At 37.7% G+C, this 19,083-nt stretch overlaps 2 protein-coding genes across 4 annotated transcripts in view; one reads left to right on the top strand and one right to left on the bottom strand.

Moving 5' to 3' along the window:
- esyt2b (extended synaptotagmin-like protein 2b) overlaps nucleotides 1-19,083 on the bottom strand; it is an 846,120-nt gene that overhangs the window by 688,718 nt on the left and 138,319 nt on the right. The window lies entirely within an intron of this gene.
- The window catches only part of otog (otogelin), a 74,235-nt gene that overhangs the window by 36,774 nt on the left and 18,378 nt on the right, over nucleotides 1-19,083 (top strand). For both annotated transcript variants that reach the window (XM_087261574.1, XM_087261573.1), the window contains exons 24-36: nucleotides 6,918-7,025; nucleotides 8,939-9,077; nucleotides 9,193-9,327; nucleotides 10,383-10,526; nucleotides 10,651-10,770; nucleotides 12,858-12,974; nucleotides 13,076-13,232; nucleotides 13,399-13,425; nucleotides 13,525-13,692; nucleotides 15,751-16,029; nucleotides 16,133-16,250; nucleotides 16,348-16,427; nucleotides 16,656-19,075. In XM_087261574.1, coding sequence (XP_087117700.1) covers nucleotides 6,918-7,025; nucleotides 8,939-9,077; nucleotides 9,193-9,327; nucleotides 10,383-10,526; nucleotides 10,651-10,770; nucleotides 12,858-12,974; nucleotides 13,076-13,232; nucleotides 13,399-13,425; nucleotides 13,525-13,692; nucleotides 15,751-16,029; nucleotides 16,133-16,250; nucleotides 16,348-16,427; nucleotides 16,656-19,075 — 4,012 coding nt within the window. The remainder of the gene's footprint in view (nucleotides 1-6,917; nucleotides 7,026-8,938; nucleotides 9,078-9,192; nucleotides 9,328-10,382; nucleotides 10,527-10,650; nucleotides 10,771-12,857; nucleotides 12,975-13,075; nucleotides 13,233-13,398; nucleotides 13,426-13,524; nucleotides 13,693-15,750; nucleotides 16,030-16,132; nucleotides 16,251-16,347; nucleotides 16,428-16,655; nucleotides 19,076-19,083) is intronic.

Genomic DNA, 19,083 nt, shown 5'->3' with positions numbered 1-19,083 from the left:
GGCTGAGATTCTGTCATGAGTGTTTAATAAATGTCTGCAACTCGATAGTTTGGCATCTGGACTGGTGTAAATGTGCACAAAGAAACCTTATTGAATGATGAGGAAAAGTGATGAGATTATTGATAAGTTTGGAAATGATTAATTGTGTCATAAAACTGGTCTTACATCATTAATGTGATGTGGAATTATGGGAGCAGAAGGACGTTTTATATGGATGGAAATAAAGGAAAGAAAGGGGCTGTCAAACTCGTATTACACAGAATTATCAATATAATAATGAATATAATGTTTTTGAGTATGAATATCAAAGCTTCAAAATAGATTCATTTACTTTGGAAGCAAAATATCAGAGTCTTTTCAAAATGAATACTTGATTTTCTTTTTCTTTGAATTAGATTTATTTTTCTTACTGCACTTACAGAGATTCCCTATTTAAGGAATAATAAGTAATATCATAAATAAATGTGGATGTAATTGCTAATTGTCAGTCAACACATGTGAAAAAGCACCTGGAGTGACTGAGGGAGAATGTAAAGTATTTGGTTGTTTGCCTTCTGGAAGACCGTCAGGAGTCTGCTGACGTTCTAGACCTTTCACGGGGACTTTCCAGCAGCAGCTATACTCTTTACCCTTCCAAACTCACACGCACTTACTGTACATGTACAGTCAGTTTTGTCAGTTATTTTTATTTGTGGGTTTTTCTTAAGCACAGAGTTGTTTCAAAATGGGTTTTTATCAGTTTGGTAGCATTTTAACAGGCATTGTAACTACACTGTTTTCTACTACGTCAAGCACTGGTTACAACCAGATTCATTTAGAGAACAGTATTTCACTATCAGCAATGTAATGTGTGTGTGTTGTTAGTATGTAATGACTGTGTCTAATTACTGAGACTAAATTTCTCAGTGCACCTGTTCATGTGCAGAAAATGAGTACATTGATTACTTAAGGTGGATTTTTCCCCTGTGTCTAACTTTTACTGATCCAGACCCATTTCCAACAAAATCAGCAAAAGTTTTAGACACAAATCCATTTGTACTTTATGTTTTTGGATCCAATTGGACCCATGAAGACCTCTACATTTAAGTACAGAAGGGTGTGATTATGTTTGCGGATATTCAATGGAACTATATATAATTTATAAAACAGTAACAACAGAATTTTCTGTCATAGCTGCATATAGATCCTTTAGGAAAACACATTGAGTGTACTTTGAAATCTGTGGAGACACAAGTGTGAGTTTGACAGTGCAAAACATGATATTGCTAGACCTCATGTTAAATACAAAAGTTTGCTAGTTCCTGGCATTGGAACGTGTGATCTTCATTTTCTTCAAAAACAGCAGACTGTGCTAACCATCAGCTGGACCAACAGTGTACTAGAAAACACACCCAACCCAGGTTCATTCTGAAGACGTACCGCTATATATATTTTTCAAGAGAGCCAAATATGTTCCAGGAGGTACGATTTTTTTGCAGTTTTTGTTTCTGCGAATCTACCAGAGGTCGCTGTGTACACTTTTTAAAAATCTCTAATATCTCTCTCGAGTGCCATTCTTGCCTACTGTTCTCGCGTAAATCCACCAGAGGCCGCTGTCGACTGACTGACCGACTGACTGACTGACTGACTGACTGACTGACTGACTGACTGACTGACTGACCGACCGACCGATTGACTGACTGACCAACCGACAGATTAACTGGCCCACCATCCTCCTTGCCTTAATCTTCCCTAAAAAATAGTGTTTTTTAAAAAAAAAAAAAAAGATTGACCTGCCCACCCACTTATCTAAACCCAACCGACAGTATAAAAACCAATCCAGAAAAAGCCCTAGTCTGATTTTCTCCATGATTTTACCACATTCTCACCCTGTTATTAAATTTTTTTTTGGCTTTGGTTTTTGTCTTACCCACTTTCTGGAATTGTTCTTTGCTGGACTCAAACCCTGTCGTCATGGTCAGCTACTCTCTGCGTCTCAAGTCCGCCAACATACAGTGCATGATGAGTTAACTGGACAAACTGGTAACAGTTTGAAAACCATCCATGCAGAGGTAAATGGTCAGCTAGTTAGCGTGAAAAGAAACAGCATCATACCGGCCCATAGGGTTTGTTTCAAAGAACTTCTGGCTACATAAATCCGATCTTCAGAAATGTTTATGGCCTACGTTTTCAGAATGAGCTTATGTTGAACATACCATCTCAAAAACTTGGAATAGTTTATGCTGGCCTATGCTAGATTCTTCAGCAGAGCTACATTTTACATTTGTAACAACAAAATTCCACACTTCAAGTTTGTCAGAGATGTTTCAGCATGGGACGTCTCCTCATCTTATTTCTCTTAGTCCATTAAGCTAAGGGTGATGCTGATATGCCCGTCTCTCTAGGGAGCAGCAGGTATAGGAGTGTTTTTGTGAGCGGGGGAATTCCTGCGCTAATGAGAGGCAGTAATTACCCCCTCCTCCACCCCCAAGCGAAGTGGTTAATGGCAGCGATGCTTATTTACGCAGTAAACAGGTGCACAGCTGGATCAAATAACTGATAAGCTGCTTAAAGACATTCCTCTAGTCCATACTTCAAAATCAGCACATTTTCATTTGTCAAGACAAAAAGAAATGAACGGATGTGAATATAAAGCCATCTTTATGTTGCTGTGCTCTTGTGCGCCGCTGAGGGACGTGAGCGTGCGTGAATACAGATGTTTTTTGAACAATTGATTTCTCTTTTGGTTAAAGGTCAGATTTTGGGTTAAGGGTTAAGGTCGGGGATCAGTGCCGATGACCTGTGCTTTTTCTCAAGTGTAATACATCTGAGACTTCATCTGAGCTCTCACAGTGAAAACGATGCCTTAGTGTTTAGCTTTCAAAGGCTTCACGGTGCTCATTGTGTGTTCTCAGAGAATGTGCTTTCACTTTGATTGAACTTGCTTTCACATACTTTAAACATTTTTTGTGGGTAGCACGGTGGCTCAGTGGTTAGCCTTGTTGCTTCACAGCTAGGACGTTGCTGATTCGAGTCCCAACTGGGCAAGGTGGCATTTCTGTGTAGAGTTTGCATATTCTCCCAGTGTTAGCGAGGGTTTCCTCTGGGTGCTCTTGTTCATTCTGATATTGTGACCCCTGTTAAAATCAGGAACTAAGCCAAAGAAATCTGAGGTTTTAGGTTTTTAACATGTAACTTCATAGATTTTTTTGGTCCCACTTTATATTAAGTGTCCTTAACTACTATGTACTTACATCAAAAAATAAATACAATGTACTTACTGTGTTTATAATGTATTTGAGAACACTTGTGGTGCTTTTGAGTTGGGATAGAGGTTGGGTTATGGACAGGTTTGGTGGCATGGGTAGGTTTAAGGGTGGGTTAAGGTGCAAGGGATGGTCAACAGTGTACTTGCAAATGTAATTACAAAAGTTAATTACAGATGTAATTACATACATGTATTTAATCAAGCATAAGTCCGCAGTAAAAACATGTATTTACACAATAAGTACATTGTAACAAACTATTGATTCCTATGTAAGTACGTATTAGTTAAGGCCACTTAATATAAAGTGGGACTTTTTTTGTGGTATGTGTTTAGACATTTATTATCATCTGATTTATTATTTTTATTGTTAATTTTTTTAATTAATAACATTATTATTTTGATGATGATGATGATGATGATGATGATGATATAAGGATGATGGAAATCATCATAGTTTGTGTAACTCAAGGGGTCTGGGTCAAACGGATAGTTTACTCGAAAATGAAAATAAAAAAGAGTCTAAAATGATCCACCCCTGTGTCATTCCAAATCCAGAGACCATCGTTCATCCACATCAGTGTCAGTATAGGGCAGGCATTCACAAGCTTTGTGCACTGGTGTGTTTCTCCTGGAGGTCTGCATGCAACTTCTTCTGTTATAAAGCACAGGTGTATCTGAGGTATACGTCAAATGCATACCTGTCAACATTGGGATGGGAAATTAAAGGATATCACCCCAATCCCCCCTAAAAAGAAAAAAGTCCTAAACTAAATATGTTCAACTGGAGCTGTTTCATTGTAAATAAACAGCTGAAATGCTCAGTAATATGTTTCTTTCTGTATTATTATTATTATTTGCAAAGGATTAGAATAAATAGGATACATTAGAAAAAGCTGCAAATAAATTAGCAAACAGTTTAGCATCTTAAAATGAATAGCTATTATAAAGAAGTTTAATAAATCTCATGACTCCTTTCTTCACTGTATAATTTAAACATTCTGATTAAAGAGCAAAGAATGAATCACTCATTTTCGATTTTTTGTTTGATTACATTAAATAACAGAGGTGTTACTTTAAAAATTCACGTATAGATAATGAAAGCATTTAATTTGCTTTCCTAACTTTTTTTATGCTCATTTAAGACAAAATATGTTATGATTAAACGAAAACCCACCAAGATGACATGTTTAGATATTAATGTGTGTATATATCTTTTTACACTTGCACCCAAAACCCAGTGTCTACTTTCGCTCCACTTCAAATCGTATGTACAGAATCCGTTTAGGAAACTAAAAGTGTCTATTTATCACTATGGAGCGCATCTGACAGTCATGCACCGCTACATCAACTGTTTTGAGGATTTCAAAGAAGGGGCAACGATGCCTGTAATAGAAAGGAAGGGAATCCCACTGTTGTTATACTTATTTCAAAGTGTTTTCATGCATGCCTAAATAAAATGAAAGCACAGAACAGATTCACATTTAAGAGTAAGGGGCGTCCCCTGGTAGTTCTGCAGTATTAGTTGCAAATAGGGAGGATCTGCTCTTTAATGTCTATTGCCACCCTTCAGAGAAAGATTAAAAATACAGGAGAAATACAGAAAAATATCTTTACTGGATGATAAAGGGATATAATTGTAAAATACAGGAGAATGCTGGGAAAAACGGGAGGGTTTACAGTTATGCAAATGTACAAATGAGCGCAACACATAAAGTGCACAGTGCTCTTGTGAACATGCACCTTATACTGAGACTGAGGAGAAGAAACTGTTGAATTATGTAATTATTTTTGTTTATGTGCACACAAAAGCATTCTTGCAGCATAATATTATTCCTTTTGAACCACTGATGGCAAATGGTCTGTTTTGAGGATGTCTTTTGGTATTTTTAAGGTTTGGATCAATGTGAAGGTTGAGAAATTAACACCATTATCTTTTATCTTGGGGTGAACTTACCTTTAGTGCAAGGACAAACTGTATGTACTATACAGTTGGTATGTTCAACTATACAAGTCCAGTGTAGACCCTCACATCAGCAAGTACGTATAAGGGGCCAATCACACCGAATGTGGTTTTTTTTTGTGTGTGTGTTAAGAAGCACCTTTTTTGAATGATTTTCTAACGGCCACAAGCTTTATGCGCTGCTTATGTGCCCTGCGTCTCTCACGTTTTTGCCATTGTGCGTTGTGCGATCGCAGTTGATAAACAGTGTTTTATTTATGTTTGGGTTTTTGAAATTATTTTGTGAACTCTGAGCGGAATAAGCATGTTACATCAGTTGCGTCTTTTTCATTCTCCAATCAAATGAAAACACAGGCAGGGTTTCCGTTGAGGTGACTGCAGTGTTTGTGTTATTAAGACAACTACGGAAACTTTTGAGGATAGAGGAGAGATTTGTGGTTGCTGTTTTGAGTTATCCGATACTGTATGACTCATTAATCCTGAAATTCACAATATTATTAAGTATTAGAATTATACCAATATCAACAGCAATACTCTGGCACAATACCCAGCTTATTCAGTCATTGCTTAGCTACATAAAAAGCGCACAGGGCTTTTTTTAATGTCAACAAAAAAGGCAGAGTTGTGCGCCTTGCGTTTTTTGAACAAAAAAAGCGTGTTCTGAGTCAACGGCTCCTAAGTAAGCCTTTGATTGGAACATTCAAATATGATTGTACCTTCGAATAGGCATTAGCAACCCGAGAATATTGTCCTGGTTTAAAATACTCAGTAGTTTAAGGATCTGATCACTACATCTGTATTTTGTCAAATTTATTTCTAGCTGAACAGAAATATGATCAATATAACATCCAGTCTTATTCATGAAAAATAAATTCCTACTGTATCAATAATACAATTGCAGTTGTCTATAAAAATAGTAATTTTAAACGCAATTATTATAACTTTTTCCAAAAAAAGATAATTTCTTTCATCATCTTTCTAACTTTCTTTCTTTCTTTCTTTTTTCTTTTTTTCTTTCTTTCTTTCTTTCTTTCTTTCTTTCTTTTTTCTTTCTTTCTAACTTTCTTTCTTTCGTAACTCAAGCTTTCAAATGTTTTATTTGAGTTGTGGTGCACGTTCTCAAGTCTGCTTTGTGCAGATAGCGAACACAGCATCACCAGTGCATGAAGGTAATTGGCGAGCAATGGAGTGCGTGATAGTTTAGTTATGGATCCATCTTTCTGCCTCTTAATTAATGCACGCAGAACAGGAGCAGGTGATCACACATTCTTTGATGGCAGTAAGTGATCCAGCGTTCTGGCTGTGGGATAAAGAGAGCTGTTAACGCCTGTCTATCTGGGGTGTAAGTTTACTCAGTTCTAACGGACAGTGTGCTGGGAACTCTCTGAGACCCTCAGGCCAATGGAAATGATTCACAGCAATATTACAAGATCTTTATCAGCAAGAGAGAGAGAGACAGAGAGAAAGAAGCTCTTTGGATCTGTGAGAATCAGAATCGGCTGCTTTTCTCATGTGACAATTGAGATTTTTCTTTCATCTGTTCATCTATCCAAATATTCTTATCTCAGGTACTGTAGAATCCTCAGAAATCGTATTGGCATGGCTTCTGGACTCACACATGTGTGCTCACATGCATAAATGCACTTACATACTGTACATGCCATCCATCATGTTTCTGTTTTCTTTACACTGTGCTTATGTGTGTTTCAGGCTCCTGAAGCATGGCGATGAGTGTTTTAAGCCACGTGCTTGCCCATGTTTGTGGAAAGGAAAAGAATATTATCCAGGAGACAAAGTATCTTCCCCATGTCATCAGTGGTGAGATTATGTTCACTTACATTCAGGTCTTCACACAGAGCTTTAGGAAAACATTTGGAAAACATCATGGAATAACATTTATGTTCTAGTCTGCAGTTTTCAATCCTGGTCCTCATGACTCTCCGCTCTGCATATTTTGTGTGTCTCTCTTGTTTTAATATGCATATTTGGATTAGCAGATTGTTAGAAGAAATATCTACTGTATGAAGGAACTGTGTATAGACAAATATGCATATAAATACATATAATGCGTATAAAGCTTTATGAAGAAACTGTCTATAGACTGTGTGTTCCCTACCTACTGCTCTATACCTCCTGGACATTAGCTGAACTTGAAGAGCGCTTAATTGAAAAACAAAGATTTTTGCTAAACTGTTTGCAGCATCTTCAGACAAAAATGATTGTGTGAAGTATGAAGAGATATTTAACCGTAACCATGCTATTTGAATAAAAACTTTATTTCCCTTTGAATTGAATATGCTTTTTTCTAACTGGAATCTAGGCAGAAAATCATTGGATGTACACTACCGGTCAAAGTTTGGGGTCATTTTTTTTATTTAATAAAATTAATCTGTTCATCAAGGTGGAATTTATTAAATGTTAAAACAAAGAGTTAAATTGTTAAATATATATTAAAATGTTAAATAACTGCTTTCTGTATCTAGTTTCAAATGAAATCATTACTCCAGTCAGTGTTGCTTTTAATGCTATTATCATTAATAATATTAATAATAATAATAACAATAATAACTAATGTTAGAGAGATTTCTGGAGTACTGGGAGATGAGACTGGAGTAATGAAGTTAAAAATTCATCTTTAAAATTCCTGGAATAAATGATTAAATTAATTGATAAACTACTTTTTAACATTTATTTTATAGTGCAATAACATTTCACAATTTTACCATTTGTACTGTATTTTTGATGAAATAAATGCAGATTTGGTGAGCAGGAGAAGCTTATTTTGAAACATTTTAAAATTCTACTGACCCCAAACTTTCGACCGGTAGTGTATACTTCACAGGGCACATGCACCTGAATGGAGAAGCAGTAAGAGAAACATACAAAATGTGCAGAGAATGGGAGTGTGAGGACTAGGACTGAAAATCGCTGGGCTATATAATGTTTCAAATTAATGCTTTAAACCACTAAAGCTTCATTACTAAACCCCTAAATATAAAATTACTTACAGTATGTTTGTTGATAACTCTGAGAGAAACTTGACAGAATGTCAGTTTGTTACATTTTCATTAATTTATAAAAACAAAACGTTGCATGTGGTTATTAAGCCTGATCTTACATGGAGACATAACTATTTTGCGTTTTGTTAGTTTAGTGGCTAATTTGTACAAAAATGTACAATTTTCAAATGTAGGTATAACAACAAACCCCACTTACAAACCTAATCATCATTGGGGGCAGGGGCGGACTGGCCATAGGGAGCACCGGGACATTTCCCTGATGGTCTATCTTGCCTGCCACCGTGATTCTGACCTGCCGCTCTTCACTTTGGCCTGACCTTCAATCACTTTTCCCGGTTGAAAATGCTGTCCTAGTCCACCCCTGACTGGGGGATTAGCAAAGCGTACTAAATTATACAAATAGAATGGTACAAATTCTTACCAATTAGCCACTTAATCAAAATGTTACAAATTGCCATGAGACAGCGATAGGTTACTTAAATAATATTGATGTTCTTCATGTTTTAAATTATAAATGTGAGGAAGAATATTGCACCTGACACAGTTTAATTTTTAAAAGATCTTACTGGCTTGTAGTTTATTTGTTACAAATATGAAATTACATCAACACTCAAAGTAGTATAAAACAGATTTCCTTATCATCACTTGAGCATGGAGGGAAGAGTTCAAACGTGAAGCAGTTTCCATCATCTGAATTGTATTATTTTGCAGTGTGTGTCAACATGGCACATTCCAGTGTGAGTTCCGCCCGTGTCCATCCATGTGCACTGCTTATGGAGATCGACACTACCGAACATTTGATGGCTTTCTTTTTGATTATATTGGTGTTTGTAAGGTGTACTTGGTCAAGGTGAGCGTTTAGCAACAGATCCAGATTCCCGTAACTCAATCTGTATATCACTGACAGCACATTTCTTCATGATATGTTGTTGACTGGTAGTAATATGTTCTCATTTGTGTATTAGAGCTCATTAGATGCAATGCTGACTGTCACAGCAGAAAATGTTGACTGCTTTGAGAGTGGCGTGATCTGCAGGAAGTCTCTCCACATCTCCGTAGGCCGTTCCTTCATTGTGTTTGATGATGACACTGGCAGACCTGTGAGTGAGCTTTATTCACTATGTTTTATGTCATAACCTGCTGTAAAACCTTATATGACTAGTCTGATTATGCTTCACACATTTCTGTTTTGCTCCGGTTTCCGCCACAGTCCAAAGACATGTGGTACAGGTGAATTGGGTAAGCTAAATTGTCCGTAGTGTATGTATGTGAATGAGTGTGTATGGATGTTTCCCAGAGATGGGTTGCAGCTGGAAGGGCATCCGCTGCGTAAAACATGTGCTTGATAAGTTGGAGGTTCATTCCGCTGTGGCGACACCAGGTTAATAAAGGGACAAAGCCAAAAAGAAAATGAATGAATGAATGATTGACATATCTATTTTTGCTGGAAATAAAAACAGTCTCTAGAGTTGTCATCCAATAAATATTTATGAGTCAAACTGAGGTTGGGTGTAAAAGTTACAAAAGAACTAGTTTTGCTGTTATTAAATGTAGTTTCTGTTAAAAAGTAAAGTAAGGAATTACTTTTAATTGTAATGTAATTTAGTTAAATTTATTTGTGATGTACTTGCCTTAAATACTGTACATGAATTAGATCTGTATAAATCGTTTCAGAGAGGCAGAGTACTTGTATTTTTCTGTTATTCAGATATTTTGCATATTAGCCTGATTTTTCAACTAGATTGGACATGCTTAAGGAACAATTAAATTAGAAATGTGTCCATATATGGTATGAAATATGGTGTCATTGATATGAAATGATTTTATACAAATATTGTTTTACATTTTAAATGTTAATTAAAAAGAAATAAAAAAGAGTCCTGTTTGACTTAAATTTAAATAAATAAAAGTTTAATTTCTACTATATGTGCATCGAGATTTATATGGACTTTAAATGGTAACAGGTTGAGTAGTTAAAGTACTTAAGTTTAATTAAGTTACTGTTCAAAAAAAGTATTTGGTAAACCCTTACACCTTTAGCTTATTCCTATACACCACTGGGTATGAGTAAATACACTTTTTAATGCAAGTCATGATGATGTTTGACCTGTTTCTCTGAACACTGAATTAATTTGTGGCTATTGGTCATGTGCAGAACCCATCCAGTGTGATTGACAGGCAGAGAGCATATATCTGGCAGGCAGGATATTACACCATTGTACATCTGCTTGGGGAAGACCTCACAGTGCTGTGGGACAGAAAGACCACCATACACATACAAGCTGGACCACGCTGGCAGGTAAAAACACAATGGTGAATGTGTTACTAAATGTAAACATGTGAATTAGTTTTTCCAATTAACCATTTTCTTTTAGAGTTTTGATTACCGTACAAGACTGCATTTTTATTTTTTCAATTCTTAGGGCAGGCTTACTGGTCTTTGTGGGAACTTCGATCAGAAGACAGCGAATGAGATGAGAACACCAGAGAACATTGACTCGTCAACACCACAGGAATTTGGCAACAGCTGGACAGCAGCAGAGGCACGACAAACAGATAAATATACATGCAACAGCAATCACTTTTTTATAGTTGTTGGTGTGGATAGATCTTTCCCAACAAATAATTTGTCTTTTTAAGTGCCAGTGATTATGTAATGATAATACACAAGCAAAACGCAGTGTCTTAACTACATGTGATGCGGCGACACTCAATAAAAGCTATCTTTTTTATGTTAAAAGAGGTCTTTGTCCTAAGCATCTTTGGCGGGGTCGAGCGAAATTTCTGTTTTATAAATGCTTTCTTTTTCTGCGACGTCACGTCAGAGCAACAGCATAAACAACAACAACAATGATCACCTCAGGTACAGATTATGTGCGTTATTCAGTATAAATGCTACCAATGTGAGTTTGAACACCATATTAAGTGGCATTTATTGTCATACTACTAAAAAGCAGCAGCAAATAGTTCACCTCAGATCTTAAAAACATTAAATAACTCGCAAAAAGTTTGAAAATTGTCTGAACTGTGACAACTGTAAGCCAACAACAGTCACTCAGAATCCTATGTACTTTTAATAATGTTAAATAGGTTATTATTAATTAGATTACAACACTTACTACTTCATCTGGAATGCAGTGGCTGGTAAATGAATTGCTGGAATTCAAATGTTCCTGTCGTGTCATGTCATGCTTGGTGTGCACAGCTAAATTGCTTGGTGCTGAAATTTTACCGCATTGTGTGTTGTTAGTTCACAGTGTAATGATGCATAAACACTTTCACTTAGCATTGCTAATAGTCATTTAGAGTTTGTAATTTGATGTCAAAAAAGTAAATGTCCTACAATACGGTAAGCTTTGACACCAGTCATGTCCTTGTAAAATAGTTTTAATGTTATTGGTGAAGTTTTCTGTATGTGGACTGGAGCTTTGAAACAGAGCTCATTTAGACCAGTGGTTCTCAAAGTGGGGGTCGGTACCCCCCGATGAGTTGCGGGACAATGACAAGGGGGGTCGCCTGGTGATTTCCAAAAATCTATTTATTTTTTATGAAAACCATAGAATTACCATATTTTATCCATAACCTACTGAAGAGAAAAACTTGTTGTTTAGAATTACTATATACTCTATAGTTACTATTGTAGCTTATAGTTACTAGATCTATTTGATTGCGACCCCTGGGGCAATTACAAAATATTAAAGACACAGCAATAATGTCAGATGCAGCAGATTGGTTTTATAACACCAGGTTAAACATTCTGGCCCATTTACAGCGCTTACATACATTAAAAAATAAACAAAGAATATACTTAGGTCTATTGGTGTGTGTGCGCCATTGCATGCAAGGTTTCTGTATTTATAACCACCTCAGAAGATATTAGGGGTTGCGAGTGACTGGCATTGTCATTTTGGGTGTGGCGGGCTGAAAAGTTTGGGAACCCCTGCTTTAGACAACTTTTTCCAACACATCAGTAGTTTTTCAGGAAACGTGTAAGTTCACCTTTTCTTCCCCTGTCAGTAAGCATTGTTTGTAAATAAGTGAAATGAGCTTGATGACTCCTCCAACAGAGATGACAGTATCTGTGCAATCAGATCAAATGTTGCTGACATTCATTTTAAAGTAAGCCTGTTGGGTAATTTATATTCCGCCGCCAAAAATGAGTGAGGTCATGATTGTATGATGAATTGATAGAATGATTATTGTGACAAACCTAAGTGTTGAAAACCTTGTGGTGGTTAAGCACTTTGAAATATAGCACAGATGTGGTCACCATGACCTGGGTTTAATAATTGAGGCAGTGTTGTTTTGCATTACAAATGGTTTTTAATTTAACCAAAGTTCAGGCAAGCAAGTGACATTATTTGTCTGATTTGCCATTTTTGGAGGTAAACAGCTGCCTATCTGAGGATGCAAACATTCTGATTCAAAACCAAGAAGAAAAAAAACACAATATGAACACATTTTAATTGGGAGCTGAAGGGGGAGAACAATTTAAATCAGGATTGGACCAGGCAATTACAGTACAGTAGATGAAGTTTGAAAGCACCCTGAGCACTTGTTTTGACCACACTGTGTGTCAGAAATCTGATGGTAGTAACACTTAAGAATGTTTTTGTGAATGTCTCATCAGTGTGTGAACAGTCCTGATATAAGGCACCCCTGCAATCTGAATCCACTTCGAGAACCCTTTGCAAAACGGCAGTGTGGGATTTTGCTCAGTGAAGTGTTTCAAGTCTGCCACCCTGTGGTAAGTCGATCACCTCTGAGTGGTTATCATTCCCACTGAGAGAAAATGTGCATGTGAGTGAGAAAGGGTCTCTGTGTTTAAAAGTGTTTGATGCTCTGTAGGTAGATGTCACATGGTTCTACATGAACTGCTTGGTGGACACATGTGGCTGTAACCGTGGAGGAGACTGTGAGTGCTTCTGCACAAGTGTTGCAGCATATGCTCACCGCTGCTGTCAGAAGGGCATACCTATTGACTGGCGCTCTCCATCTATCTGCCGTGAGTGACACCTCTCAATGACTAAATTCATAACAAATAAATATGCTTTAATGAAGAAACACTCTTCTAAAACTAACTGATAGATAACAGTAATAAGCAACTGAACATCTAATGGTTGGTTGATTCCTATGAAACAATGAGTAATACTTGCTTCTTCCTCCTACAGCTTATGACTGTGAATACTACAACAAAGGTGCATCTGCAATATTTGATAATAATATTTATTATTGTCTGAGATCTATTTCATTTTTACAACTGTGCATGTTTTTTTTTTTTTTTGTAATCCACATAGCTTTAGGGAAAGGGCCGCTGAAGCTGTTGACCTACAGAGAAAGGGGAACACTGTTAGCAGCCAATAAGACAAGTGGACTGGTGTTCCCAAAAAGAGACCTGACCAGTGTTGATGAGAATCTAGTGCTGTTCATGATGACACCAGGCATCAGCAAAGCCAGACCACATGGTCAGTCAAACAGACAATTTTTCAGTTTATATTAATAAAATAAAACATGCAGATTACATATAATTTAGATGTTTCATTCTCCTGAATACATTTGTTTTGATATGCGCATTTATGTTTCAGCGTACTTTAGACAATGGGCCAGGTTTACAAAACAGGGCGATTGCAAAACAATGCCGATGGGTGTGTCTATGGATAATTTACAGACAATGTAAAAGAAAGAAGGCATAACATTGCATTAAAATGTCGACCCATGTAATAAACACAGAGAATATTATATGAGAGACTTGCTTTGTTTAAAAATAAAGTGGATCTAATTGGATTTGCATTTTAAACATTAAAGAAAAGTTAAAAATGATTATTTTTTATTTTACAAATGAAGGTTTTAGTTTAGATCTTTTTTTTTTTACCAAATTTTACCAAATTTCTCTGCAGAACTGGCAAAAAGCATCCACAGATTCCATCTGGCCATACTTATAAGATGCAGGTGATTTACTATGACAAAGCAAGATGCAATGTTTTTTTCTACCGGGTGAAAGGGAGAGCTAGACAAATATGTGGGGGTGCTAAGAAAATAATAAGATAATATTTTTTTAATGATGACAAAGTTAGCCCACTTTGTAAAAAAAAATGTAGTTATTTAATTAAAACAGCTATAAAAAAAATGTTAGCTTTACAAATACTATAGTTTTATTTTTTTTAGACCTATTTTTTATTGACCAAAGAATATGCATATTCACAAAATTGACAAGCTTAAGCGACTCCCAGACAATGAAAAAATCATTTTACTTTGAAAGAAAAAAAACGTATGCCTTATATTTACTTATAGTAAGTAATATCTGACTTTTTTATGTGTGACAGTCCACAACATGTGCATTTTGACAACTCCCATGCAGGGAGAACAGATCACACACTGTCTAAGGGAACTAAGATTGCACTGGTATTACTTGACTCACCCTAGTTGTTTGATCCAGGTCGTCTTTTAATTGCTGAAGCAAATTAAAAATAACATATTTGGTAAATGGGTAACGCAGTGGCACAGTAGGTAGTGTTGTCACCTCACAGCATTTAGGTTGCTGGTTCGAGCCTCGGCTGGGTCAGTTGGCGTTTCTGTGTGGAGTTTGCATGTTCTCCCTGTGTTCGCGTGGGTTTCCTCCGGGTGCTCCGGTTTCCCTCACAGTCCAAAGACATGCAGTACAGGTGAATTGGGTAGGCTAAATTAGTAGTGTATGAGTGTATGTGATTGTTTCCCAGAGATGGGTTGCGGCTGGAAGGGCGTCCGCTGTGTAAAAACGTGATGGATAAGCTGGCGGTTCATTCCGTTGTGGTGACCCCGGATTAATAAAGGGACTAAGCCAAAAAGAAAATAAATGAATGAATATTTGGTAAACATTTTCTTTGAATCTTTGGACAAAAGGTATCTCTGGCATTCCAAGTAAATGTGTGTGGAAAAATCTTCTAACTCTAACATTCCCGCTATGTACCTTTTTTCTTCTTTTTTCCTTACCTCCATGTTTCCATTGACTTATTTTCTTCTTTTTAAGAATTGCTATGATTTCTATAACCCATTGCACATTTTTAGTAAAACTTGCTATATGTCTGTATAAGCACATTTTAAATTCATTTTGATAACCTTAAACAAACATGTTAAGGGGGAAAAAAACATACACGCACTGTTTTCTGCAGTTACATTTGCTAGGAACAACGCCTGCAGCCATTTCAAGCACAACAGTTAAGTCATGTTTTTAGATATTTAATAATTCCACAACTATTTAGAATTTGAGCGACACAAAGGTTAATAAATTGCATTGTGAAATTCATTTAAATACTTCCCTCCCATAAAATTAGCATCTGATTGGGAAACTATTCAGTTAGGTCAGGCATATAAATAGTTGTGTCAATGCCTTTTCAGTTGCAGTTTTTTATGCATGTATTTAGTAAAAACAGTACTGTTTTAACGCCACAAAAGACTATTTGCACCGGCTTTAAGTGAATTTGGCCCTAAATGTGGCTTTTATGATATGTATATGTTGTCATTGTGTAATGTTATTTATGTTGCAGACTCATCTCTGGTGTCATTTGAGGCGGCAGACAGACCCAACTACTTCTTAAAAGCAGAGCAGGGTAGCCAACTGAGACTTGGGAAGTGGGAAGATACACCGGCATTCTGGGATGCAGCTACATTTGTCCTTCATAGAGACACTTGGATTCCAGGCTTTGATTCACTGGAGTCACTGGCAAGACCTGGATTTTTTCTGCATTTCATGCTGTCCAGACTTCAGCTACAGAAATACAGTCACTCAGATCGGTACCGCCGAGCTACTCTATTCAAACTGACAGGTCAGACTGTGACAGATAATTAATGATACTTAGTTATAGTGACTCAGTAATATTATAACTGCCTAACTCATTTTTTCCCATAATTTTTATTATTTTATTTCAGGTGCCATACCACATTATCCAATGGGTCCTCGTTGTCAGTGGAGGTTTGAGTCATGTGTGAGACCATGCTTCAGGACCTGCAGTGACCCATCAGGTCTGAGCTGTACCAGCATTCTTAAGTAAGAGCATGCACACTCATACATCCAAACACACAAATATCTATCAATGCCTGAGGTGTATTTCTGAGTGATGTGGTTTACAATTGTCTTCCTGTAGGATTGAAGGATGTTTGCCTCAATGTCCAAGTCACATGGTTCTAGATGAGGTTACTCACAGATGTGTCTCTTTGGAGGACTGTAAGTTATTATTTATTATTAAGCTTAAGCTTTTAAATCTGTCTTCAGTCATTTTCGAAGTAATTGACTAGAGCAGGTTATGTTATGTTAGTGACAACTTTGCACATGTTAGTAAAAATACTAACCATAAAAACAAACCATTTCATACATGGAATCCAAATAGCTGTATAAGTTTAAATTAATTATTGTTTTGTGCAGCATCTAACAAATAATGTGCTTGTGTTTTAGGCATTAGGCCTCCTGTTGTTCCTCCATTCACACTACCCAGCACTACAATATCATCAACACCCTTCTCCGAAGATTACACCTCGAGCATTCCAGCGGTTTCTACAGCACTCATCTCTACAGCAGTGTCAGAATCTAGTGCCACCACAACACCTACAACACACATGCCAACCACTGAAAAACCTACAACTTCCCCTATCAGACCTGAGGTGGTGGAAGTTATCACCACATTAACAACATCCTCTTCCTCCTGGAGTCCTCTGGCTTCTACTGAGAGAACCACTAAAGCACCAAGCATCACATCTAGTCCCACTTCCTCCACTACATTGTACACTAGCCCTGTGTCTATCTCAGCACCTGTCTCAGTTACCTCTACAACAAGCAGCCCAACAGAGTCTTCAACACCGTTCACACGTACCACAACTATTCCCTCGCAACCTAGTTCTAGCCCTGTTCTACGATCTACCTCAAGTTCAGAGCAGACCAGAGTAAGCACTTTGCCTGTTCTTCCAGTATCAACTAGTATGGGCCCCACAGAAGCCACTTCCCCAACTGTGAAAGTGTCATCTCCCCTCACCTCAATAACAGAGACTGCCAGAGTCTCAGAAGCCATCACACCCACTGAAAAGACCACAACACCTACTGTGTCTTCAAGTGGCATTTCACAGTTTCCTGCTGAATCCATTAGTATGACAAAGTTCACCTCACTGTCCACTACAACACCTGTATTAGAATGGAGAACCTCTGGCACCACAGCAGAAATGGCACCATCAACATCTTTGGACACTCTGAAGACCCCTGAGAGCACCTCTGAAACCCAGAAGCCTTCGTACACCACTACCATTCCTACTTCCCCAACAGATACTAAAGCATCCACCACTTATATTACAGTAAAATCCACAAGTTCTGCTTTTGCAACGCCACCTGCTACTCAAACAACTCTCTATACTCCTTCAACAACTTCAGAGCAACCCGAAACTTCAAAAACAACAGTGTCTTTCTCTACGGCTGCTCCAACAAGTCTTACTACAGTTTCTTCTCAAGCTCCTGCATTTGTGCCAACAAAAACCACTGCAAAAACAACTTATCAGCCAACATCTGTTATTTACACTTATCCCGATGGTCCAACTACTGATAGGGCTTTACAGACAGATTGGAGAGTAATCCAAACAACTTCAACTCAATTAGAATTAACAGAAACATCTCAAATCAGTGTCAGGACAGCAGAAACCCCGCTTACCACCTATACTACAATGCCACCCACCTGGGCACCTACAGAAGAAACAACAACACTGCTTACATCGCAAATGTCGCCCACTGACAAAACAACTTCTAGAGTTCCCTCCACTTCTACTACACTCGGCTATACAGAGTCCTCCTGGAGTTTATCTTCCACCACTTCTCTTTATACAGAGAAAGTCAGCACATCACCAATTCATCCTCATTATACTACAACTGTGGCCACCACTCCTGCACTGTCTGAGATTTCTTCAGCCTCACCATCCATACTTACATCATCAGTATCTCAAACGACATCAATATCTCAAACCCCAACAATAACCACAGAAACAGCTGTCACTTCTGAGAAACCTCTGCTAACATCTACTGCAGCTGAAGAGGAGGTTGTTTCCACCACTCAAACATCCACAACTACACATTTGACAATACATCTTGATACAGAGACAACTAAGGCTTCTCTTGACACAGATAGGGCTGTGATTACAACTGCTGCGACCGCCCAGACACCAACTTTGGTGCATGAAACCTCCAGTACCATTCCTTCCACAATGGCTCCAAGACTTACAACTCGTATCACACCGGTCTTAACCTCACGGGTAGGTGTAGATACCATTCGACAGACTCCACAAGATGTGGCCACAACTAGCATTTCACCTCCTACTAGGATTGAGACAACAATGACAACATCTACTACAGTTTCGACAGAAAAAGAGACCTCTGTTTCCACAACTATTCCAAGTACAGCTGCTGCTTCTAGCACACTTACAACACCCATACCTGAAATCCCAGAATTCACCTCTGGGTTTACAGAGTACACTGCTGTATCTGGTTCAACCACAACACTGCCTTCATTTACTGGAACAACTCCAACTCGAACTGGAACAACTACAACTCCTGTGGCGTCAGTTCTTACCCAGACTACTATTTCAACACATCTACCTACTTCCTCTATTGTCACTACAAGTAGTCCCATAACCAGCTCAAGTACCTCTACAGAACACCATCTGGTGGATGAAAGTCCCATGGTCACAACTCTGCCACCTACTCCAGACACTGCCCAAACAACACGAAGTACATCTGTGAAGACCAGTCTACCTTACACAATAGAAACAGAGCACTGGATGACAAGCCAGACACAAGCTGTACCCAAAACTACTGCTCATGAGCCAAGCAGAGTATGCACTGTGAGTCA

This window comes from Danio rerio, chromosome 7, assembly GCF_052040795.2.
Source record: "Danio rerio strain M-AB ecotype USA chromosome 7, GRCz13ab, whole genome shotgun sequence".
Classification (NCBI taxonomy): Eukaryota; Metazoa; Chordata; class Actinopteri; order Cypriniformes; family Danionidae; genus Danio; species Danio rerio.
This window is presented reverse-complemented; position numbering and strand designations above follow the sequence as displayed.